General features: G+C 38.5%; 1 protein-coding gene across 2 annotated transcripts; it reads right to left on the bottom strand.

The window, feature by feature from the left end:
• Positions 1-135: 135 nt before the first annotated feature.
• On the bottom strand, positions 136-27,095 carry Hsf2 (heat shock transcription factor 2). Of its 2 annotated transcripts, XM_021174980.3 has the most exons (13): positions 26,878-27,095; positions 17,581-17,689; positions 17,305-17,432; positions 15,994-16,118; positions 14,110-14,185; positions 12,162-12,223; positions 10,890-10,977; positions 8,906-9,054; positions 8,254-8,490; positions 7,530-7,635; positions 4,698-4,751; positions 2,327-2,411; positions 136-1,946 (listed from the first exon to the last, which is right to left on the bottom strand). In XM_021174980.3, exons 1-13 carry the CDS (start codon positions 26,968-26,970, stop codon positions 1,651-1,653), a joined length of 1,608 nt encoding a protein of 535 aa, XP_021030639.1. In that variant the 5' UTR covers positions 26,971-27,095; the 3' UTR covers positions 136-1,650. The 2 variants fall into 2 exon arrangements, with proteins under 2 accessions (XP_021030639.1, XP_021030640.1); XM_021174981.2 differs by lacking the exon at positions 4,698-4,751 and having other exon boundaries at positions 138-1,946.
• Positions 27,096-27,318: the final 223 nt, after the last annotated feature.

Raw genomic sequence — 27,318 nt, 5'->3', positions numbered from 1 at the left:
TATTTACTATAACAAAATTCATATTGTTTGTGATAGCAAAATCAAAACTGATGCTCAAGAGCCATTATTAAACTTTGAATCTTGTTTATCCCAGTAAAAGAAGTATTTGTGGAAAAAAAAAAATCCTTTGTTAAACAACCCAGATAATTCTTTTACCAGTGAGCACTAAAAGCTTTAACAGACCAACCTAAAAAGCTCATAATCAAGATGATTATAGTCTAAAGTATGCAGGAGGGATGGGTGGCTCTCCTATAAGCTGATTTTGAAAGCCAAGTCAGTTCCTATTGTGAATGTAATTTTAGAAGGTGTGTACTTCTCCAGTCAAGGAAGGAAGCAAGCCAGTGAAGAAATATAGACTGGAGGACTGTGTGAGGAAGGTCAGAAAAGTCAGGAATGCTAGTCTTCATTTCTCCTGCAAACTTATTATAACTCTTTTACCACTTAGAAGAAAAATTCTAATACCTGGGGCACAATATGGCCCAAAGAAGCATTCTGGAAACACCTTATCGCATAATTGTACAACGTAGGTATTAACCACACTGCTTCTAGCCCTTTGCCAGAATAGACTTATCCAAGTTTTAAAGTACCCTGGCCTTAAAGCCTCTCCAGTTCTTGAAAGGGACAACTTGATTTGATTCTCTTGTCCTATATTGCAGTAGAAAACGTTGGCATTTGGTGGCATCCAGTGACAATGTTCTCATCTTATTTGCAACAATGAGAAGGAATTTTTCTCTTGGTTCTTTATTAGAAACATAGAAAGCAAGCCAGTATACTTTTTAAACAAAGAACATTAAAACACATTAAGGTCAGAAGCATCATATTCCTCCCATACTGCAATACACAGTCTTTTTTTCCCACCCCAGGTAAAGCACAAAGACCCTGATGTGACTCACAGTGTGATAATGGACAACACAATTTAAAGCCACCTTCTTCCTATGAGAAGGAAAAATCACTTCATGTGGGATCACTTCCAAAGACGACTCAACAAACAATAGTCCTCGACATCCATCATATTTATTTTACTAAATACCATGGTTCAAAAGAACAAAACCCAGAAAACATACTTAAACTAGTCTAAATGGGTGGGGCTCAGCACACCCGGTCTCCACATTCTCTATGTATCTGGAGCTAGTACCACATCAGTGACTGAGTACTCGTGTACACTTTGCCGTTTCTGCTAACAGGAATAAATTTCTCTGAACCAACAAAGACATGAAATATTACAAGATACAGGCACTTTATGTTCCCAGTTTTAGAAATAAGCCAAGTGAAAAATATTTAATAAAAGTAACTGGGCCAGAGTTTTCTACTTTAGTTCTAGACACTTAAACTCAATTGAAAATAAACAAGTTTAGCTGGGATTAATGGTCATATTTGTAAAAAAAAAAATTCCAATTACAACTGGAGAAAATGGCCATTTGAACTGAACTTAAGATCTGCCAGTAATGTGCATTAGAACGTATATGCCTAGGCAGTCGAGTAAGTAGCATCTGAACGCTATGTGAGAGTGGTTAGTGAGAAAAGCCAAAGGTGCTTTGATTCCACAGCATCTGATTAAACAAAAAGTAATTTACAAAACAAAGTACCAAATGATACTTTAAAATAAATACTTCATCATTTTGATGAATATATACAGTGTCCCTTGGGAGTTTAACTATCTAGAAGTGGCATATCACTATCCAGAGGTGCAGGAGCAAGTTCACATAAATAGAAGAGTGTGGCTTCACTAGCTTCCGCTTCAGTCAATGGTTCCAGGCGGACAAGCTTACTCTGGGTCGGTTCTGGATCCAGGCTGCTATCCAGGAGCTCCTCGACTTCTATGGGTTTATCTACAGAAGGCACAACTTCTGACGATGCAGTTGTACTCCCCTGTTCAATAGCAGATGCAGAGTTCCCATCAAGGAATGCAAGAAGTGGAAAGGCAGTATACTGGATAAGTTGTTTGTCTATAAAGATCAGAAATAAGTATGTTTATAAACCCAAATAAGAAATTATATATTTTATGTCACTACGTTTTAAAACATGTAAGTAAAGAAAGTTAGCCTTTCATTTCAACAATTTAACTGTGAGATTCTTCTTTTAATGTTAAATTAAGGGGAAACGCTTCAAACTGTAAGACCCCTTACTTTACCATGTAAGTTTTATTTAAGTACTAGGAGTTTGAGACACCATCCAGAACCTAGTCAGCTCTCTCACTTGTTCACATGGATTTGTGTAGCACTGGGTCTCAGCCCAGGACTCTCCCTACACATACTATGCCAAAGTCCAGTCCATCCAGCTGTTGAGTAGGACAATTTAAAGAAATTAAGACGACCTCCATTCCTACCTGGTTTGGATTTAGATTTTCTTCCCTCTTCTGAAACTTGTTGAACAACACTGCTCTTGGTAGCTTCTAATCCCTTATTCTCAGACTATAAAAAAAATGTAAAATTACTATTTACATTCCTTAAAAGTATCAAATAATTAAAAACTGATAAAATAACTTCAACACATCTGAATATATTCAAAAGGGAAACATCAGAAAAGATGAACAAGAGAAATCTCACTGGAATCGGGCAGACCAGCTAAGAAACTTCTCAAGGACCAGAATTAAGTTCCCAACGTAGGATAAAGGGAAGGGCATTTCAGTAACAGAGGGCATTCCATAATGACAGACAGCTGTCAGAGATGGGAGTAAATCAGACATGGCTTCGCATGTTAGTGAAGATATAATCCACACTTTAAACAGTTTTGATTAGAAATGCATCACACACTGCTCTTCTGAACAGGGCAGCCTACAGAGATGAACATGCTCAGGCCACCAGGAATGATATGGGGACACTTCTCAAAGTGCCCGCTCTTGAAAGCCTCAATTGTGATGGTTTCTTCTTTTCTGTAACTTCTTAGATCTTTTCCTTCACTTGGTCGATTCCTCAGCTGCCGTCTTCTTTCCCTCTGGTCACCGTGTGGAATGAAATCCACCATGCTTCTGACATGGCTGTGAGCCGGACAGTACCCGAACTCTGAGGGCAGACTGGGCTCAACTGTTTCAGATAACCCTGCATATCAGATATCACCAACTACCGCATCCCTACACGTTGCTATAGTATGTATGGAAGAGTGAACATCTGTGTAAATCCTACAGTCTTCTGATAGCTGTCATAAAGTGAAGCAGTAAAAGTTTCAAGATTCTAAAAAGATAGTGATTCCAAGATGAAAAGTAAATCATCCCAAATTAAGGAAAAAGAATTCATCATTTAGAAGTTATGATACATAAATGTTAATACATTTTTACAAATCTTAAAATAACAATATCCCAAGAATACCACTGTTGATATTCTAAACATGAGAACCAAGACTAGGAATGCATTTTTCCCGTGTATGTTCTTGTTCATTACTAGTGGCCACTCTGCTACACTATATGGTACCTAGACTAAGAAAATATTGATACATGTTATATATGCTTGTCATGAACAAAAGAGATTAAAAAAAAACAATAGTTTTCAAGTCCCAGAACTGTAATAAAGCATCACCCTTAAATATATTCTTATAAGGAGTCGGTTTTAGTAATAAACAGCAAAGCATATTCACTAAATTAAAGTATGATGTGACTTAATACTCAATATATTGACAAAATCTTACACTGTAAACACAGGTAAACGATGGTGACATTCAGCTTACTGCCCGTTTATTAAAAGTCTATCAAAACACAGCCACACATTCTTTTATGCATTATCCATATCTGCTTTATCTACAATTATAGCATTCACTATTGGGACATACAGCTTATAAAACCAAACATATTTACACTTGGCCATTTATAGAAATAGTATACGTATGCCAATAACCTAACAAAACAATGAACTTCTAGTCTACAATTTCATAAAGTGTTGAGTCAGCCAAGATGAACTGTGCCACTGGCCAGACCTCCTCACACCTGACAACAGGAAATTCCCACTCATCACCCATATAATCCTTCACATTTATGTCTTATTTTTAGATTACAAAGGACAAGCATGTAACTGACCTCATTAATCCAGAAATTGAGCTTAATTTATTTTGTAACTAATAAAAAATAAAGATGAAACAATTTGGTATCCATATTAGATACAGGAGTAAATTAGTCAGGACAATTAAGCTATACAAAAGTAACACATATTTTATAAGCATCTGCCATTACAGACTATCCTTAAGGATCTCCTGTCCACTTGCTAAGTCCAACTGGATGCTATTTGTTGAAAAAAATCCTTATAACTTAGAAAAACAGGGAAACTATAAAGCTGCCTCTACCTAATAAAGCTGACCTTTGCTTCACTTACTGCTCTCAATACTAACAAAGTGAAGGAACTTACAGAGGTAGTAAGGACCAGTGATTTTCAACTGAAATTGAGAAATTGTTTGTGGGAAGAAAAAATATACAATGCAGAAATTATATTTTAGTCATTTTCATTTTAAAGGAATATCTGAACAAGCCGAGGCTTGCTGGTTTCTCAGCACTAAGAGGCTGGTTTCATACTGAGAATGAATCCCACATGTGCCAGGAGAACTGGACAAGGAAAAACTAACCCCATAACCAACTGCAATTTTTCCATCTAGCACTGCACTATCTCAATCACACACTTAGGTAAGAATAGGAAATGCTTTCTGTATGTATGTTTAATAGGACTCTTCCATACTTGTATAGCTATGGGTCCTGAGCAACATGGATTAAAACTTACTTTTGTATTATTGATGTTATCTGTGGGATTCATCTGCACAGAACTAGTGAAAAGCTGAAAAGACCAAACAAAAAAGATGATAAGTTTAAAAAATATTTTAAAAGATTTGTGTGTTAAAAATTTTTATACAATCATGGTGAGTGAAGATGCCACTCATTTATTTCCTCCTACATGAGGAAGTTTCCACAGATTCAATCAAGTTTGGAAAAGCAAGAAAGCAGAAAGAAAAACAAACAAAGGCAGAGCAAGCTGGCCCATGCGCTAGATGGAATTTTATCTTGTAAGTCTCTCCACAGTGGGACAGTTCCCCATAATTCTTATCCGTCCATTAATCTCTATTCAAGTTAGTATCTTTTATTTCTCTCTAAATGTTTGTTCTTAGCCATACGTAGCGCTAAAGGCTGAGTGAGTCCCATGTCTTGACGTTAAACATTTATTGAATACCTACTTACTGATTACATGACAAATTCATCAAATCTATTGACAGTGTAACTTAGCATTCATATCAAGTGGGGCCTCTGACAATTTGGCATACCGACTTTATTTCCTACGTAGCTAAGGAAGTTCCTACGTGCTAAGGTAATGCCAATGAGCTGTACTCACAGTCCAGCCAATTGATAAAAGCAGCTTTCAAGTCATGAGCTTCAAAGTCCTAGCAAGTCCTACCCACAGGGTAAGGCTTGTAAGATAACATTTATTTCTGCTCTCCAGGAGCTTACAATCTAAAAGGGAATATGGACATTAAATAGCCAACTTAGATACAATCCAGTTTTATAATTACAGAGCTTAAGAGCACTAAGGAGTTTGGAGACCCAGACAAGAGGAAAGCATGAACACAGGCAGACACAGGATGAAACAAAAGGGCTCTAATAAAGCTAGGTGCTATGCATCATCAATCTGAGAGAACATCGGGAATTTGGAATTTAGACGAGTGCTTAAGAATAGTATTACCAAGAAGGTAGAGCATGTTCTAGAAATGGTTAAGACCAATCCACTAACTTATGCAGTTATATACAATCACTAAAACCAGAAACAAAAGCTGAGCAAAGCCATGAGTGGTCCAGGCCTCATGCCATCAGGCTTAGCTCAGACCCCCGAGAACCACCTGAACACAGAACAGACCGGAGGCTTGCACTGGATGAGAATGTGCAAAGCAAGAAAACAACACAATGCAGGTTAGTTCCTTCTGCTTCCAGTCTCTTTAGACATGGAGTCCTTTCTTTAAAGACCACAGCTGTCATAGATGCATCTATCCTTTGCTCTTTTCCATTTTCCCGTGTTTTCTGATCACCCACTGGCAGCTGAAGAGGAGCGGAGCTCAAATCCTTGGTGGTAGACAACTACTCTCTGTATGCCGACTCAGCCTGTTACTACTTCAGAGAACCCCAAAGTAATTCTACACTTATAGACACCGAGTGAGGCCAGCACCACAAGCAAGCTTCCCTTTTTCTTTTTCTTTCTTTTCTTTTTGCCTCAGCATCCTATTCAGACTTGGGAACATGTCTTATATACTCCCAGAAGGTAGATGGGGCAAAATATACACAACCAATTCATATATAAGGAACTGATGCAGCTTAAGTTCTAAGGCCCAATGCCCTCCTGCTGACTCCACCCTGGTACAGAGACCTGACCATTATAAAGTGCAGCCAGAATTCTCAAGGCACTTGGTTTATATCTTGAGCACCTTCACCATTTCAGAGAATAAGGTGAGCCAGGACTACATTTTCAATTTTATGGCACATCAATCTAATTCATGGGTGATGTAAGTCTTAGATGAGAGAAGTGCAAATACAAAATTAGGGTGGTTTGTCAATGTTATTTTGAAAAATAGTACCTAATGATGAGATAAGGAAAGCAAAGGGAGTCTGCTATACACATGAGCTCTGCTCCTCTTCAGCGGCCATTAGGGGATAGGAAAAGATAGGGAAATGAAATGGAAAGAAAGCCAAGGCTACTTCTATGACAGCTGTGGCCTTTACAGAAAGGCGTCCATGTCTAAAGAGACTGGAAGCAGAAGGGGAAAATGCTATTAATGGGTACATAGTTTCAGGGATAAAAAACATTTGGGCACAGAATTTAAATAATCTAAGGAATTGCAGATAAAGCAGGATATTCCAAACACTCAGAGTAGAATGTGAGATAGAGGAAGAGAGGTAGACACACACACACACACACACACACCCCAAGGATGGAAATTTGAATTGGGTAGAAGGAGGCAGCTAAGGATTACCTCCAAGATAGGATACAAAACTGCCATATTTGACAGGACTGGAGATAGTGAATTACTCTCAGCAAGTATGCAGGTTTGAATAGCAATTTAGTAAATGTTCAAAGTGGAACTGATATGACCCAAAAACCACAAGGCACAGACAACATTGGAGTTCCATTCACACAGCTGGGGACAAAGACTGAGACAGGGAATCAGAATGGACATTAAAAATATACCAAATAAAATGAAATGTATTTGCTAGAAAAACATTCGTTCCCTAAGAATAAGTGTCTTTATACTATTTCCACTTCTATTACTAATCCACAAAAGTTTTTATTCAATTTTATCCTAGAGAAAATGCACAAACAGTAACACAACAGCAAGTCCAGATTAAACCTGTATTCAGTAGCAGTAATGCTGAAAAGAGTGGCACGTTGTTATGGGAGCCACTACTCTTCACAGGCAGACAGCGACCACACGTCAGTGTCCCGTTCCTGTCTGCCTATGCTTCCTAGTAAATTATTAGTAAAATACAGGAAGTGTGGAATACAAGAGTATTGTTTTAAATGGCACATGTAAGTACACAAACCAGCAGTACAGTAAAGAGTATCCAAAATACCTACATCAACCAGAAGATCTGGGTCTATGCTAAACTGTCTTCCTGAGAGCATAGCTTGGAAGTCCTCTAAACTGCAATCAATACTGTCAAGGTAATCCAACAGCTCAACCCTAAAGAAAAAAAGGAACAGTTCATTAGGTATTCTCATTCTTACATTTCAAACCACGGTTGGTAACCTAGGTAGTGCTATAAAATAATCTTGGTGAGTCCTAAGTCCTTAACAGTTCTTAAGACATTCCATTTAAGATTTAGAATTTCTGAAAATTGACAAACTCATAACCTTTACACCAATGTATTACCTTCAGAAAGATGTGCTACAATGATAGTGTGCGCTCCCTTTTCCTTCTATGCCACCTCACTACACTAACACTCCAAATAATCAAGTGATTTCTATACCAGGAATTACTGCATTTGAATACAATGTGTCCCTTAACAGAAACTATACCACTATACACCACTGGTAGTTAAAATCAAGAATATCTTACAGTTAAAACAAGAATTTCATTTAAAAAATCTAAAGAATTGCTCACCAAAGTTCCAAGACTACTCCTGGACAATTAAATCTCGTCCACTAGAGAGTTCACCTTTGATCAACAGAAAGGGTCTACATCTAAAAGGAGGTTAAGCTACTATTGCTACTTCACATTTATAGAAATGTAAATATCACTTTAGGTTGATTACTGAACTGACTATAAGAAAGCAATGTAAACATCTGTGTGAACACTCACTTTCCTAACAGGTTAATGTTGTCATTCAGAATGGAGTCCATCATGGTCACAGGGTCTTCTGACGTCAGACTGGAGGAGCCGTTTAGCTGAACAGCACTGGACATGAGAGGGCTGCTGCTGCCAGCACTCCCCACACGTAAGGGTTCTCTGGCTGGTTCACTCTGCTCTCCACTCTGAATGACAGGAGCATACTCATCCTCGTTGTCATCTTCAACAATGACAATGTCAGGATACTGGCTACAGCCATATTAGCAATATGAGGAAAAAAAAAAAGACAAAACAAAACCATGCCAGCTTTAGACAAGGTAAATTCATTTTCATTCTCTGGAGGACCCCAAATCTATTGAAAGGTCTCCTTTTCTGGAAGTGAGTAGCTTAAGCACAGGTTTTGACAATCCGTAAGATAGAAACCACAGAGAACTAAGAAAAAATGGTTAACTCCAAATAAAAGTCATCAATTTTCATTCTTTTTTTTTTTTTTAGGTAGTTATCTGGATCAATAATTCCAAATATGTGAAAAAGATTAGTACTCCAAACCAAATATGAGAAAAATTAGTTTAAAAACAAACAAACAAACAAAAACAGGGCTTTTCTATTATTTCTTAAGAAAAATGGCCAATATTTTCCCAAATTTTATCTCATGATTCCTTACTTGGAGGGATCAACTACAACATCCTCATTTGTTTCTGGAATAACTGGAATATTTTCTTCATCCACATTATCATCAGTAACATCATAAATAATTATGTCATCTGAAATCCGTTCTCTTGACTTTAAACCTTCCGTCCTGCTGTGTGGAACCTAAAGAATTGGGAGAAAACAAAACACATGGACTACTACAAAATTTATCAGCAAAAGAATAGACTCATCCTATCTACTAAATGTTGAGGATTCAATGGTAAACAAAACTGCTTGTCCTCAGTCCTTCTGGGACTCACAGTCTAATGACATATAATATCATTTTACAGAGCTATTAAGTATATACACATATTGTACTTAACAAATTACCTTATTGTAAGAGACCCTGAAGATGAATGACATATCCAAAGTGTGTTTTTCCATGGAGATGTTCAAATTCCTAAGTATTTTTTAAATAGATAAACAATGAACAAGTCCAGGCCTTCAGAAATTTCAATTATAATCGCACAGCCACTGCAATTATCACTGGCAGTGACTGTTCTATCTGAACCTGCTGTGTCTAATGAGGTTTTGTTCTTAGTCATTAAAGACCTTCACTGGGAGAGACACAGCACTTCAACAACTCCACAGTTAGAGGCCACTGGCTACTTCACCAGCAGCTGCTTTGTGTTATAATGTTTTGATGTTATAATGTAGATACACAGGTCTGACAGTGCAGGCCCATAATCCCAATTACTCAAGAGGCTGGCACAGGAAAATGTTCAATGCCCACCTGGGCTACAGAGTGTTCAAGAGCAGCCTAGACAGCTTGGTGGAATCCCATCACAAAATGAAAAAAGGTAGCTGGGAATAGAATTCAGTATACAATGCTTGCCTAGGATTGATACCCAGTAACACCAAGAGGAAAATAAAATGTATGCGTGCATTCAGGACAGTTACATTAAGAAGTCAAGTTCTCTAACCAAGCAAGTAATTACTATAATGTAAAAGAATTTTAAGTTTCAACAATAGATGATGCAGGTAAGAGAAGTAAAATGTTTTAAATGTATAAATACTAGTTAAACAAAAAAAATCTAAAATATATGAAACACTTTAAAAATACATAAATTTCAGTTACACTAAAGCAAACCTTCATCTACTTTATATAAGCTTTCAATCCAACACCCACGCTACACAGGTTTACAATATATATATTTGGTTTAAAAAGAGAAAGGGGCGGAACACTGAGAGATGATGAAGTTAACACTGTCCTGGGGGGTAAAATAAACAAAACTTCAACAGCCCAACAGTTAATGTGACATAATATTTGAAAATTCTAACAGTTCAAAATAACAAGAGTAATTTAGTAGGACAGCATTTGCCTAGCTGTTCAAAAACTCAGCTCTGATCTCTAGTACATCAAAAAAGAAAAAGAAGATTATCAATGAGAGAGAGAGAGCAGTATCATAAAAAAAAAAACACAACTTGTTTGATGGTAGACTAATCGCAATTAGATGTTAACAAATTATAGTCTATAGCAAAAACAAAATCATGCACAAATATTTTGAAATTGCTAGAGAAAAGCACTCTAGTTGGCACATAGTAGATGAAAAGAAAAAGTAGCAGAAATTTCCATAATCACGTTACACTATGATGACCGCAACTTATACAGCACCACAAAAACTAAAATAAGGCCACGCTGTTGAGGTAGAGCTCCCTGGTAAACTTCATGCAGTCCACACTGCACTGAAATATCATCACCGCTGGCATAGTTCTGAATTTACCACACAAAACAGCATGGCAATGACAACTAGAAAGCTCGGAAATAAGCAACTGTATTGTAACGATGTTTCTTAAAATACTCGACAGCAAATAACGGAACTGTCACACTGTCACGACGTGGCAGAGCTGGGGACTGAGCACATACATTATTCTCACTAAACGGCTCTGACTGCATGAAACACTGTCACAATAAAATTTAGTTTGAGACAATAAATATAAAATGCATTAAAATTTACTTTATGATGGTGATTATCAGTTGGTTCTTTGACTATGTGCTGATATAGATTCTTCTTTGGGGCTCCATTTGTGTTTAGAAGTAGAGGCCTGTAAATAAGAATTGTAATATTTATTTAATTTCACCCCAAAAATGAAAGAATAAAAGGTTTCTAATAATTTACTCATATACTTCCTTCAATAGTGAATGAAAGCAATAGAAATTCTTTAGAACTATTCAACTCCATACAAAGTATACCTAGCTTTTAAAACAGTAGTATCACAGAATAAAAGGCAATAGAATTAAAGCCACAGACTTATTATGTATAAACTGTCAAAATCTTAGCCTTATAGCTCACCTTTTCCTCCTTCCATCTATGCCTTTGTCAATTATCCTTCTAGTTCAAATATGACAATGTCATCAATAGCTAACATATTTATAAGCATTACAACCTATCATTAAGGTTTTAAATTACCAAGTCTACTAAATTTAAAGTAAACCAAATATATGATTCTCTCCCTTCCTCACAACATTATTTTTAAAGAGTTCTCCTCACTGGGGCCTTTCAATGCTACTTTAAACTGGTAACATGAATGAAAACTCAGTAACTTCTGCAAGCCTACTAAAAGTGGGCACCTGGCCTATCTTACAAACATAATCAGGAAGCCGAGAGTGCGGTGCTGTCTGCAACCCCAGCACCCAGGAGGCAGACTAGGAAGCTGGTGAGTGTGAGGTGACTTCCAGGTATCTAGGTAAGGCCCTATAGCAGGGGAGCGGGTGGGGGAGATGACAATAGATCATCACAAGGATGACAATGAGAGGACAAATAGGGTGCATATATCCAAAATGCGTAACCGTATGATGATGCTGCTGCACAGATGGAAAATTCACTCATATTTATGTGATGGGCCATGGTGAGCTAAGGGCCTATGAGATGAAAATCTTCTGAGCCCTTTTAGCTGTGTGACTAAACTACCTTATGTACAAAACTATTAAAGATATTATATGTAATTACTTTCAGAATGCATGCACACAAAACACAAACATTTGAACTCAGACATAAATTTCATCACAGGTGATTCATAGGTTTGTAACTATCCCCCAAAATATTCTCAAATATTTCTACTATCCTAAGTATTGTGGAAAGGGATCCTCACCCTGTTAAGACTATTCTTGAAATGCTAACATAATTTAACAAGGGAAAGCTGTTCTTTGGTACCAGGCATACACTCAGCAAATAGGTATTCATGATTCAACACTTAAGTGTCTTTAAGCCAAAACTCAAAAAACTTACCTTTTACGTTTTAAACTCACAAGTTGATTATTCTGAACCAATGTAACAATAAACTGGACAATCTGAGAGGAAAATGTAAATAAAATTCTTTCATCAAAGACTGTGTAAATTTTAAAAAAAGACTTTGCAAATTATATTAAATTACATTAGTTACTACCCAGCTTTCTGCCTTCAAGCAGTGTGCTCAATATATGACTCTAAAACACACATATCTAATGCTAAGTCATTATATTTCCCACAATCTTAACATACGAGATTTGTTTTTCCAGGAAGACAGCACTGTGAAGCAAAAAAGACAAACTGTTGTATGACAACCATTTTCTAACAGAGGTAATATAATTAGAAGCAAAAGGAATTACTAACTCAGAACAGATCATACAATTAAGGCTTCAAAGAGTATACTGGCCAGTTTTATCATCTATGCAAGCTTACCCAAGCTACAGACATAGTAAATTTTAAATATCTGCTAAATTTAGAGGAAACTTTATTAAACAAATAGACCTACCCACCTATTCTTATTTTATAGGCTTGTTTCTTTATGTAAGACTCATGGCTAGCTACGCTGATCCAGTATTTTCTTAGATGTTTAATCCTCACCCTCACTACAAAACTGCTCTATCTGAATTCTGATGGAGTCCAGCAACGTATGTGTTAACTAGGCAGTTAGGAACCTTCTAGGTAGCCTTTGTGAGAGCCACTGCGGCTTACAGTATGACTTGAAACTATATTGTCAGCTTCCTACCATAGATGCCAAGGAGAAGTGAAGCCTGTGAGTAATAATGACCAAAGTGTTCTGGTGTCTGAAGAAGGCCAAAGTAGTTGGAGGACCCTTCAAACTCTGTAGTTTCATTTGCTTTATGAAATGTAATTACATGATTAAAATAGAATATATCAAGCCAGGCGTGGTGGCACACACCTTTAATCCCAGCACTCGGGAGGCAGAGGCAGGCGGATTTCTGAGTTCGAGGCCAGCCTGGTCTACAAAGTCAGTTCCAGGTCAGCCAGGGCTATACAGAGAAACCCTGTTTCGAAAAACCAAAAAAAAAAAAAAAAAAAAAAGAATATATCAACTAAGTATTATACATCAAATTCAAAGTTCAAAGTTGAACAGAAAAAGTGCTGGTTAAAAACTGAAGTCCTGTTGTAAGTTAATCAATTATCTTTGTTTTTTGAAAAAAGAAAGTGCAGATGAAGTAAATATTCAAGCAAAATGCTATCTTATGAAAAATAGTAACAGAGTCTTTTCATCAAGTACAAAATTAAGAACAGCTGTTACTTTAATGCATTAGAACTGCGTACAGAAGTTAAACAAACAAACAAACAAATACTTGAAACACTGGGAAATGAATTCAATAATATTTATAACCTTAATGATATTTTACTTCATAACACAGGTATACTGTTTTGATCATAGGCCACATGCGACAACTGCTCTTCATCTCTGCCCTAAGGCTGGTTCACTCCACCCAAACCCTGTCAGTCATCAGCTTATTTTTAGCTCAAGTGCCTTTTCAGGCAAGAACAAGATTCATCACCCCCCACCCCCCACCCCCTCCGAAGAACCTGTTGCTATGAGCCTAGTTTACTCATAAGCAAAAAATAGATCCCTTTATTGCTCTCATGTTTCTTTACTTACTAACAAATGGAAGTTGGAATGTAAAGATGAAATGACAAGGACACAATGCCGTGGGCAGATTAGGGCCTCCATTGATTCAGCTCAGTGTGCTGAATCGATTTACTACTTTACTGTAACGACTTATAGACTATGCCTGTTACAGCACACACTGAGAAGAGCACCACTGAACTCCTAGTTGGGCCAAATGACTTAAAAATTAACTCTACCTATCAGAGTCAAAAGCAACAGGAAAAAGTTCACAGAACAGTCAAACGCAAACACAGAATACAAACAAGCAAATGCAGAGCACAGGGCAGGCTGGCAGCTTCTTACCTTCCGAATAACTTGTTGCTGCTGGGCATGCTTTGCTCTTAGTTCTGACACCTCCTTCCAAAGGGATTCATTCTCACTGTAGTAACATTAATTTAAAAACCAAAACAAAAAAGATTGGGTCAGAAGATCAAACCTCAGTAATTTTTAATCAACAAACTCAGAGAACTTGAACTCAGAGGTGAGAGGAGACAGGCAGAGGTAGAAGTACAGGTTCAAGTTCAAGACAAACTTAGGCTAAACAGTGAGACCTTGTCTAAAGAAACAATACTGGATAACTACACTACTTCTCCTATACTGTAACTAATTCTTAACTGTATTATCTACTAGTCACACAATACAGGGGGAAAAGATACATACTTACATGTACATAGTAGTAGGTAATTTCCTCCCTTTGATAACTGGGTTTGTTAATATTTGCTTAAGCATATACTAAGTTTCAACAGGATAGCAAGTATCTTTAGACTCTGCTAATTGCTTCAGGGAACAAAGGAAAGTAACACTGACCAGCACTTGTTCTCCAGGCACTGTGCTTATCATCTTACATGTAGGATTCACTACACTTCCATAAGCACAGCCAAGAAAAGAATCTCATGTTCTTCATTGCATAGATGAAGACACTGAAGTATGGAAAAGAGAAGGGACTTTGCCCTCTACCATTGGGATAAATCTACAACTATTAGAGTAATATGAAAGTCTATCAGACTCTACAGCTATCTGAAGGTCTGTCTCAAACCCTCTAAGGAAGCACAGGAAAACCATTAAGTGTTTTTAAAGAAGGAAATTCAGTAGACATAATTCCAATAGGCATAATTCCTTTCACTTCTTTCCTGCCTTGTAAAACTGAGTTTGTAATATGCAACTATTAGCAGAGTTAATATAGAAGGATGAGCCAACTATCAAGTACTTATATGAAAAAAGTTATCTTCCTCAATCTGTACTAGTATAAAAAAGAGAGAGGGCAGGTTCACATATGTAGGTATCAGAAAAGGAAATTGTTTTAAGTACTTACTCTATTATCACTATTTTCAAAAAAACCAAACTTAAAACTGCTGCTAGCTGTCTACTGATACAAGCTGGTTACCACTAAGAGTTACAGGATGATTAAATGATGAAGTTCTTGAATTAGGTTAAAGGACACTGCTGACAGAAGACAAACAGAGCAAATAACACGGCTAGTTAGACAAAATAAGCAAAACTGGAATGTTTAAGGCCTTTTCAAACAAGGAATCAAAGTCCAAAGTCACTCGTCGTGGATATATTTGAATTAAAAACTAACAGCAGAAATGTAAGATAGAACGTGTAAGCCAACTATTCTCAGGCTCTTGTGGTTAGGGTCAAACCCCAGCTCTGCCAGAGTATGGCAGTTAAGAAAATGCTACTGAGTAGTGCAGTGAAAACAAAACAAAGCATGCTTTTGAAGATGAGAGGTTTGTGGAGCCATCTCCTGCATCTCTGTGCAGTACCAAGTAACTCAACTCTCCTATGCCCGACTTTTCCTAAGCTACAGGGAGACATGCATTCTAACAAGTCATTTACATATGAAAACTAATCTATGTATAATTTACTACACTATCTTAAAGATCATAAACAAGACTAGCTTCATGGCTAGATTTATATATTCTTCTCACAACATAATTAAAACATTAGGACAAAGTCTACAAGCACAAACTAAAAGTAAAGCAAACTAAAATTTACAGGCAAAACAAACAAACAAAAAACCACAATGATCTTGGCTACTGAAGACTACTTAAAACAACACAGACAACCTCCACACTCCAACACACATATCCCAACCTCCATAACAACACAGACAACCTCCACACTCCAACACACATACTCCAACCTCCATAATATTAGGATTATATTTGGAAACAATATTTTTACCTTTTTAATTCTGAAAGCCTGGACTCAATAGTTTCTTGTTTTATTTGAACCTTCTGAGCACTACTAATAATTTTTGTTAAATCTTCCTGACGAATTTTATTTTCCTCTGGTTTTGAAGATGAAACCTTCCAAAATACAAATTTAGAAAATTAAATATATACTAAACTTCCATGATTGTAAATCAAAACTTCCCGTTATAAAAAGTCTCTGTAGCTTATTAAAGTGAGATGTGATTACAAATCTCTAGATAAATTCTAAAACAAGAATACACTTCATAGTTCAATACAAGAGAAAGCAAGGAATGATCACTTTATTTTTCCCTAGCTTACTTAAGAGTAATCTATCTCATTATAATGGAACAAGCAGGAATATGAGAGTCTCTGCCAAATTCCGTATCATTTCCAAGCCTCTTTATTATCATATCCCACATTTAGTTCACAGTACGCAGTAATACAGTTGTACAGTAGGTAACTTTGTCCCACGGGCTCTTCAGCTTTTGTTATTATGTTGCAGGCTTTAGGACTGAAGTGGAGGACTTGTGCATACTGATGAGACTTACATATTTCAGCCACTAGCTATATATACACGCATTCCTTTGCTCCCCAACCCTTTCACCACCACCTCCCACTTGTTGGTGATGGGAATTGAAGCCAGGGTTTTCAGGGTGCTCGTCAAGTGTCCTACTAATGGACTATATATCCGTATTCCTTCTATCCACCTTTCATGGATTTAGTAAAGACATCCATGTCAGCAGAAGATACTTGGTTTTGATTTTCCCCTTGGGCAGCTCAGGAATAAACGACCCTATGTGTAGCTACCCTCTGGCTCAACATGGTAAAGGGAAGACTGTACCACTCTCAGCACCACTGAGCTTAGAAAATAAGTGATGGGAAGAGTCAGAATGCTGTCAGTCTAGCTTGTCCTTTTCTTCATTGATATATTTGTCATTACTGGGGGTTACTGAGACAGTGTCTCACTCCATAGTCCATGCTGGACTCAAACTTGCAGCAATCCTCCTGCCTCTCCGTGTGCACCACCACACCCGTCCTTTTCTGTACACTCTTTTTTTTTTTTTAGTTTATTTATTATTATATGTGAGTACACTGTAGCTGTCTTCAGACACACCAGAGGAGCATCAGATCTCATTACAGATGGTTGTGAGCCACCATGTGGTTGCCAGGATTTGAACTCAGGACCTTTGGAAGAGCAGTCAGTGTTCTTAACCGCTGAGCCATTTCTCCAGCCCTTCTGAGTGGCTTAAAAAAAAAGTCACACCTCACTAGTTAGTTAACGTCAGCAACAGAAGCTCACCTTCCTTTTAATGTTCTCCAACAAGTCATCCTGGCCTTGTTTGAAATAAGGATGCTGAAATTCAACAGGGCCATCTCTTTCCTGTTTGATAATTCCAGATTCGATATGTACTACTTTTCGGAAGCCATCTGACAAAGATTAAAATTTACAGGACTAACATTAGACAAGTCAAAAATTAATGAAGTTTGTACAGAAATACACTGTTATTTTCATGAGAAGAGCTGGCTTATCAGTCGCTGTTAGCAGCTCTCCAAGCAAACCACTGGTCATACTCACACATATTTAGTTGTCTCACAAAGCTCGCCATGTTATTGTGTTTGAAGTACTTAGGAAGAATTTCCTTTGCAAATCTTTGCTCATCCAAGACCAGAAAACTTTGTCCATTCTAAGAATCAAACAAAGCCCAGAAATGTCAATTAGTTAAGTTCCGCTGACAAAAATCCAAGTCAGCTCTAGACCAACACTCTTTTTCAGAATGGAAAAACAAAACAAACTAACAAAAAAACTCTACAATTACAAGTCAAATTACAAGAACGTTTTTCAACTTCAGCTTCAAACCAAAAGCTTCATCATATTCCGTGATGAAATATTAGAACAATTTCTATTAGGAAAGCAAACGGCCTAACATGTTAGCAGGTACTATTAAGTTATTTTAAAGTTAAAGTAAATAGACAAAAATAAATTCCTAAATCACTATTTTACCACTATCCATAACATATGATACTATATTTTAGTACAGGACACTGAAAAACTATAAAAGAATTCAGAAAGTTTTCTGGTTACAAGATTAAGTAATTCAGTAGAGTGTGGTATACAGGAACCTGAACATAGAGCTAGGCAAGCACTGACCTACGGAAATATGCATCTAGCCTGCTCTTTAATTTCTAAAACAAGATTTCCTTAATTGTAGGTAAGTATTTTGCCTGTATGTATGTCCTGCCATCCACGGAGGTGAATAGAATGCTTCAGATAACCTAGACCTGGAGCAACATACATGTACGCCAGCATGGGAATGTTAGGATCCAAAGTAGTCTTAACCACTAAGTCATCTCTCCAGCCCTTAGTTTTTGTGACAGTCTCAATAGTTGCTGGCTTAGAACTTACTCTGTGGCCCAGGCTGGCCTCAAGTTGGTGATACCCATGACTCAGCCTATAAGGAGCTGCAACCACCACCATCAGGCCAGGCTGGTTTCGAGATTAGTATTAAAAATCACTAAGTGTTTTTCATCCAAAAACATTAAAACAATTAGAGGCTTTCTAGAAAACTACTATAATCAAAACACCATGGAACTGGAGGAAGACAGGGCAACAGAAAAAAACAAACAAAAACAAAACAGCTCAGTAATAAAGTCAAAGAATTTTCAAGTTTCATGGCAACTCAATGGAAAAATGACAAGTCTTTTTGGCAAATGGCATTGGGAAAAAAAAAAGAAAGAAAGAAACACAAATGTAAAAGAATACTTCCCTGACATCATCTACAAAATTTAACTCAAAATAGATCAAAAACCTAAACCCATTAGTATCAAAGACCTAAATCTTCTGACAAAAAAAAATTCTTGACAGTGGATTTGGAAATGATCTCTTAAATATAACACTGAAATATGGGCAACATAAGCAAAATCAGAAATATGGGTCTGTATCAAGTTTAAAAAGTATTGTATGTAGGACATCAGCAAGAATGAAAAGAGTAAGCACAGGACGAGAAAGCTGATTGTAAATCATATATGTGACATATATGTGTGACACACATTCACAATGGATATACACCACCTACAATTCAAAAAACAAGAAAGCTCATTAATAAGCCAGGACTTTAAGACGTATTTTCCAAAGATTCATAAATTGCCAATAAACATACAAAAGATGCCCCACATCCTCCAATCGTTAGGACACTGAAACAGTAAGGTACTACTTCCCAGCAAGTCAGAATGGCTTTAATCAAAAACGTATTAAAGGAGAAATTGAACCATTATGAATTGCTAGTGGAATAGAATATAGGATAGCTCTCGAGGAATAATAGTACAAAGCTGCTAAAAACAAACACATAAAAATTAAGTAATTACGAAATCAGTCAATAATTCCTATTCTGTATAAACACTATAAAACAGAAAAAGAACCTGAAGAGATATGGGTACCACATGATCCCTGTAATGTAAGTCACCAAGCCAAAAAGTAACAGCAACTTAAGTGTCCATCATCTGATCAATTGATAATCAGAATGTGGTATACCCATACAATGAAATAATCAGATTCATTTGACATGTTTTACAAAGTGGATGAATGATAAGGACATTACACTATGTGAAATAAGCCAGTCCAAGAGCAATATATACTGTAGGATTCCACTTACACAAAGAATTTTTAAAAGCCAATTTCCTAGGTAAGTAGAATGGGAGTGTGGGTCTTCAGGATGAGAGGTGACTACTGCTGCTAACAGGCAGGTGGGCACTTTGTGGCTGTTTGAATGAACATGGCTCACAGACTTGAGTGATCGGGCTCCACTTGGTGGAACTGTTTGGGAAGGATTAGAATGTGTGGCCTTGTTAGAGGGGTTTCTCACTAGAGACCAGCTTTCAAGTTTCAAAAGTCTACACCATTTCCACGTAGCTCGCCCTGCCTCTGGCTTGTAGATTAGATGTAAACTCCTAGCTACTGCTCTGATGCCGAGATCCCCATGCTGAGGGTCATGGACTCACGTTCTTCACTGTAAGACCCAAAAGGGCTCCTTGTGTCACAGCACAAGTTAAGGCACAATTTCAGTTTGAAAAGATAAACTGTAGTGTAACTGAAGTATACACTTAAAAATACCTAAAATGGTTAATTTGATATCATTGGTAAAATATGTTAATTTAAAACAAAACAAAACCAAAAAACCCACAGAGGTAGCAGCATAAATCATCCAGAAAAGGAGGATTATTTAATAAAGATGCTGGACAACTTTAAATAAAAAGGCGAGATGGACCCATCAAACTACCCACAAAAGTTTATTTCACATAGACTTAAGACAGAGAAAAGAAAAAGCACATTTATCTCCATAAAACATGAAAGAAAAGACAATTTGAAACTACAATAGAGTAAAATGTCCCAATAATAAATTACCAAAACACACAGGACCTTTAAGTATTAAGATAAAAGGATCTGAGGAAAACAAATTTAGCACTGTAAAGTCACTTATTCTCCTTTAACTTAACCAATGCATTAAACTGCCTTAGCTTTTAACTGTCTTACTTTGCAAGAGTTTTAAAGATAATGAAATGCAATTACAACGAATAGTAGGTAATTCAATACTTACTATAAGGAATTGCTATAAGTAATAACAATATTGGTTTTTAAAAAGTCTACAATACAAATTTCCCACAGAACAGGAAGCTATATAGCTAATAACAGAAGAGAACTTTAGAATTCACTAAATACTATACAGAAATAGAAATTAAGGCAAAGCCTTTTTGAGATAATATTTTCTATTTACTCCACTGGTAGCCCCTAAGAATGGTAATATTCTCTTTAAAGAGGCGAAGTAACTGAACGTTTCATGCACAACTATCCAGAAAAAAAGCTGATTTTATGTCTTTGGGAAGCAATGTACACAATCTGTGGTTAAATTATCAACATCTTATTTTCTTGTACTTCATAAATTGTTTATATACACCAGAAATTTGAAACATTTGATAGCAGCCTGTGAACTAACTTCTATGGTCTCACTCTCATGGTTACTCATTTTCCCTGTTCCTTCCAGTCTAAGTAATCTCTATTTAGTTCCTTTCTGTAGGGGTGGCTCTGATGCTTCCATCATGAATCTGCATATGAATGCTGAAGACCCTGTTCCCCATCTGGTTCTTGATAGATCAATAAAGATAGCAGCAGCCAATGGCTGGTTGGAAGAGAGGAACTTCCAGGTTCCCTCAAGCAGGCTAGTAGACACAGGAGGAGGGAGAGTCACAAGCTACATGAGATCTTGGGTGGAGTGGCCATTGGCCAGTTCCCCAAGGCGGGAGATCAGAAACACAACTGAGGGCAGATGTAGGGTGTTGAGCAAGGAGTAAAAGGAAGGGCACTCTAGCCTGAGGAAGGCTTAGAAGAGCCCAGCCACTGGGCCATAAGGCAGGTTAAAAATGAGCAATGAATGTCTCTAATCCTCAGATCTGAGATAGCCCCTGGGCAGGTGGGTGCGACTCACCAGGAATTCAGAGCAGGGTAGACAAAACTACACACTACACCTTTTGTGTTTGTCTTCCCAAGTACTTTCTTTCAACCACATGACTTTATCCTCAAAGGCTCTACAGGACCCCCAATGCCAAAGTTGGACCTAACAACCTATTGACTACTTCCATTGGAATGTCTTGAAGTACAGAAGCCATGCTGTTCAGAAATATTTCTGTTTCTAGTACTGCGTATCGCCACTCCTTATGATACTAGGTATGTGCGTATGACTAAAGGTGGCTAAGCAAGTGTAAGCAAAACAAGACGATTCTCAAATATGAGTTGGTATACCTTCTCCAAAATGTTTGCCATCAGAAGAGTTTCAACCATTTGTAAAACCTCTTCAGTTCAACAGCCATATTACAAAAATACCTATTTAGTTTATTACATACCAGATTCCAGAGAAGGCATTCTTGTTCCACACTATAGTGATCTCTTTTAATTTCAAACATAAAATGTGACCATATATAATCTGCAACTAACATGCCTCCTAATCTTCCCCTATCTTCCACAGGCCAAATCTGAGTAGCCCTTCCCTTCTGACTTTCTTTCTGGAAGTGGGGAAGTAAAAGAATGGTACTGAGAATGGGCTCCGGTCTAAAGCATGCCATGCAAGCTCCTTTACTACTGACCTATGCCCTTCCCCACGAGCCCCTGTTAATTCTATTCTGTCTCTTTTCCAGTGAATTCCCCACCAAGCTCTGAAGCTTTGCCTTACAATAGGTATCCAATCAAAGAACGTCTCTCACTACTACTGCAACTAGTCCGAAAAACTGATCCTCTCCAACTGGCTCCCTTTACCTTCAGTCTCCTTCGAACACAGAAAGGTCCTTAAGGCCCTAATGTCTCTGCTTTTGCCCACCACAACCTCATCTTCCTAAAGACAGTACAACCTCAAATCTGTCTGCTTCCCCTAGTAGGGCATAGCGGCAAGACTTGTTTTCAATACCTCTGCCTCACCCATCCTTTCTAACCACCCTGGTCTCTACTTAAATGCTCTTTTAGACTGGTCTTTCCCTTACCTTTTTTAATCTCTCCAGAGTTTTCACTCAGGTTGTCAACTTCTTGCTGTAAACTCATTCATACTATCTGATCTGCAAACAACAGAGACTCAAACATATCTTTTTAGGTCACAATCTAACCCTTGAGTCAGTAGGGGATACTATCGATAAACTCTCATGGGTTCTTCTTGGTTCCAGTGTGTTTGGGACAGTCTCCTGCAATACAAATAGGCTCATGTCTCATGTGTGGTGGCTAAGAGGAGCTAAGACAGCATCTTTTCTGTAACTCCTCTCCCTTGGGAGGTTTCAAAGCCATGTTTCTAAGAAGGCACCTCCTCATTGTTTTCTGTGATGCTCTAAGTTGGAGAATGTCAAACTTTTCTCTAAATCAAATCAGTATTTCTGATCTGCTAATCCTCCAAATCAACGATCCAACTTCTATCCAAAACTCAGCTAGGACAGTATGTAAACATATTTGGGCATAAGGGTTAAGGTATGGCTTAAAGCTTATCAGTCCTAGCATCTCCAGTACCACAAAAATAATAGTACAAACAAATGGGCATAGGTATGTCCCAATTAAACTGTATTCATCAGGCAGCTGACCAGAGTATTGACTAGTTTTCTGGTTTTTTTTTTTTTTTTTTTTTTTTTTTTTTTATTGTGACAGGGGAACCTCAATTGAGAAAATGCCCTCGAATGACCTCTAGGCAAGTTGTACGAATTTTCTTGGTTGACCTTTGAAATGGAAGGGCCCAGTTTACTGAGGGAGGACAATGCCTCTCCTGGGCAGACAGACAGCCCTGACTGCTGTAAGAGACCATGAAGAGGAAGCCACAGAGAGCAGGCCAGTTAGCAGTGTTTCTGTAAGGCTTCCGCCTCAGTTCCTACCTCCAGGTGCCTGCCTGTGTTCCTGTGCAAGTCCCACAATGAATGGCCAGCACCAGGGATACAGAAGCCAAACAAATCCTCTCCCTAAGTTGCCTTTGTTCATCACAGCAACAGAAACCCACTAAGGAAACAACCCCTCTGTTTTGCAGATCTCCAGTTCTGTTCCAATAGCATCGCATAAGTGACTCTTTTTTGTCACTCAGTAACACATAAACATACTTTCCCCAAAGGTTTGCATCTTAGTCTTGTGAGAAGGGATCTTATCTCTCTCAACAGTGGCTGCTCTAACTAGTCTTTTACTCTTCTGAGTTGGCTATTTCCATATGCTTAATGTAGTGGGTAATTCTATTAAACTTCTCTAGTTGAAAATATATGACTTCTATGATGTGGCTGCATCTTCATTGTGAATACTCTGTTTACCCTGCTTTATTTTCTTTTTGTGTATGTATTACCACCCAAGATTTCATTACTTTCTTTCAGAGAGCTCCACTTAGAAAACGTTAATAAAAATAAAAGCTCTTCTTTGTCAATATGAATTTCTAACTTTCATAAACCCTTTTCTGTATCAAGTTTCTCAACTTGTTTTCACGCTAAACATGTGCTCTCTTTGAGACAGTGTTACATTAAAACATCCTCAGGGGGTCTAAAAGTATTATCTCTGTCCTAGATTCTGTTTAGAAAAGAAACAAACAGCTATGTAAAAGTTTGAAGCTACAGAAAATGTTAAAAACACCATAAAAGAAACTTTTTTGGGGGAAGACTGAAATAAATACATTAAAAAAATAGTCTGGATAAAATACCTACTATTCTGACTTGATAACTCATTCGGTATAATTTTCATAACTCAGACTATCATATTTTTGCATTTAAGGATAATTGAGAATATTCTTTGTTCAATTTCGTCACATAATAAATTTCTAGGAAAAGTGAACTTATACAGAGCTGTAGGACCATTAAGTCAAGCTTTCCAGAATACAGGTGAAAAGGTTTCTTTCAAAAGAAACCTTTAAACTCAAGCTAACGGAGTATATGATTGTCTATCAGTGTAGAGGATAGGGGATGCATAAAAGTTTGCTTAGTCCCCAAGAGCTTCTGCTTTTAAAAGGCCTTAAAGTAATAGCCACTGAGCCAATGTAAATGCTAAAAATCACCTCTACAACTCAATACAAATGTAAAGGAAGCTAGGCACACAAACAAACTTTTAGAAGAGCACAGCAAGGCTGTAGGGAAGGCTTAGCAGTTAAGAGAGAGTTACTGCTCACAGAGGCCCCCAGTTTGGTTCCCACCACTCATGTGGGTAGGCTCAAAACAGTCCAAAGTCCAAGACTTGGAAGTCTGGCTTCCCTCTTCTGCCTTCATTCAAATATGCAATATGCACACACAGACAAGGACATGATTAAAAATAAAATCTTTTTAGAAAGATAACAACAACAAAAAAGACTTATTTTGGCTTTCCATCAACATTAGCTTTAAAGTTGTACCTTTCAGTACTGGCATTCCAAATAGTATCCCATCTGGGGTGTCCCACCTTTGACAATACAACACTCTGTCATTTACAAATGTTTTGGGCCACATTCATATCTATCTCAGAACACCTGTTTCTCCATTCCAATCAAACCCATTACATTGTAAATATAATAGTTTCAGTGACACAAATATTAAGGCACCAACTGTGTCTCTAGAACCAATACCCCATTGAGTTTAATTACACGTTGACTGTCCTATTGGTGTATTAGAAATGGGCAATTAAAAATATAAACTGAGACTTAATACGATAATTAAAAATCATTAAGTAGCTTGTTTCATTTACAATTAAGAATTCACACTTATGCACAAGTTTAAATTCTCCACAGTCCTTACCGATCAAAAAAGCAAGAAAGTTATTAAAATGTTTTGGCTAATTGAAGTTACCAGGCCACTTGTACAATACTGTTTAATTAGAACAATACATTTGTATAGAATTTATAGACAATACAAATAAATGGCCTTTTGCAAATTCAAGTTCAATGACCTCAGCTTGGTTGGGGGGAAAGAATATATTTCAGTCCAGTTTCTAATGTTAAAAGACAGCTGAGGAGCCGTCTGCACTGATCCAGCCTCGTCAACCTTTAATCCTTCTGCCTGATGAAAAGCATGAGCCGTCTGTTTATTTTAAGTTCATGCTAGTAGCTGCCGTTCCTATTTTCACTTCTTTGTACCAATGTATCAAATTAATCAATTGCTTAGTCTACACAACCAGCAGGGGTTCGGGGTGGGGCACCTATGTAACAATACACACGAAAATTAAATCCTAGAAAGAAATTTTTAAAAATTGGCACTAATACCCAGCAAAATTCAGTGACATAGTTGTCCAAATATCAGGTATATTCTATTGCTGTTACCTACTAAAAGCAGGCAAGGGTGAAAACTAGTTTTAACAACAGAAAAGGGCACAAATGAAACGGAGGAGATAACATTTATTTGACATATAGCTAGGTATTTCCCACTTACTCATCTCAAAAACTGTGAACATGAAAATACCCTGAATAAGTCATCAACTCCAGTAAGAGGAGCCGATCCCCTTCATGAAGTGATTCGAACAATCCAAGCATTGCGCGTCTAGCAAAGGAAAGGCACAAGTGATGTAAATAATCACTCTGCAAAGAATCTTTGTGTGGAACTGGGGGGAGGGGGGTCTTGGGTCACCTAGGCAACGCATCAATCTAACACATAACTTAGACCAGGCAAGATACCGGGCTTGATTAAGGTCATCTTTATTTATAAGGAGGATCTGGATCAAACTGATCAAGGCAACCACAAACTACTATGCCGGCAACTATTCTGTGAAATTTAACGACTCGTTTTTTAACTCCAAGCCGCTAAGTTACTAAGCATAGTCTAGAGGCACTTTAACTTGAATTATTTTAAAGAAACGACCCTGCCTCAAAACAATAACTGGGAAATTTCTATGTTAAACCTACATAAATAAAATACATAAATAAAATTTAAAAGCTCAAGGCAAGAGCAGTCTGAGTCTGCACATTTTCCCATTATCATCATAAAAGATCCCAGACGCCGGGGCAAGCAATCCCCGCGGAGGTGATTTCTTTAGATAAGACCGGTGCTCGCTCACTAGCCGGGTCGCCGGGGCTCCGCGACCTCTGCGCCCCGCGGCGAGCAGAAGGGGAGGATGAGTGTGCAGAACGCGCCGCCGGGGCCGGTTCCGAGCTCCCCGGGCCGGCGGGACCGTTACCAGGGCGCCCCTCCCCCACGGCGCGCGGCCGGAGGAGAACGGAGCCTGCGGGGCCCGGCTCGCCGCGCACACAAAGCCGGGGGTCCGCGCGAGGTGGGGAGGCCGCGCGCCGCCGCAGGCCGCGGGAGAAGCCGAGCCCAGCCCAGCCCAGCCCAACCCAGTCCAGCCGAGCCGAGCCGAAACGAGCCGAGCCGAGCCGAGCCGAGTCGGTTCGACAAGGGGGACCCGAGGCCACCGCGTCCCCGACCCTACCTGACTCCAGGTGATGAACTCGTTGGTGTGGGTTTCCTCCACAAGCGTCCACAGCTTGCTGAGGAAAGCCGGCACGTTGGAACTCTGCTTCATTGTTAGCCCGGTGCAAGGGATTCCGAATTCTACTCCCGAACGCGGAGGTCGCAGCGGCGGCGGCGGCGGCGGCGACGGCGGCGGCAGCAGCGGCGGTGGCAGCAGCTGCTGCTCCGGGGAAACGCACACCACGCAGGCGCGGCGGGTCTCGGGCTCCGCCCCCTCGGCGCCGCGGGGCGCGCGGTGAAGGCGGAGAGACCCCGCGGCCGCACGTGATGGACAAGGCTTCGCGCTCCACCCCTGAGCTCTACTCCCGCGCCCGGCCTCAACGAGTCCAATCCAAGGCTTCGGATGCACCACGGAGCAAAGCGATTGGCTGATGCCGCGAGGAGGGTGGGCCCAAGAGTG

The sequence above is a fragment of the Mus caroli genome, unplaced genomic scaffold (genome assembly GCF_978045245.1).
Source record: "Mus caroli unplaced genomic scaffold, Mus_caroli_1 scaffold_9, whole genome shotgun sequence".
Taxonomy (NCBI): Eukaryota; Metazoa; Chordata; class Mammalia; order Rodentia; family Muridae; genus Mus; species Mus caroli.
Note: the sequence above shows the minus strand (reverse complement) of the source record. Positions and strands in the feature narration are given on the sequence as shown.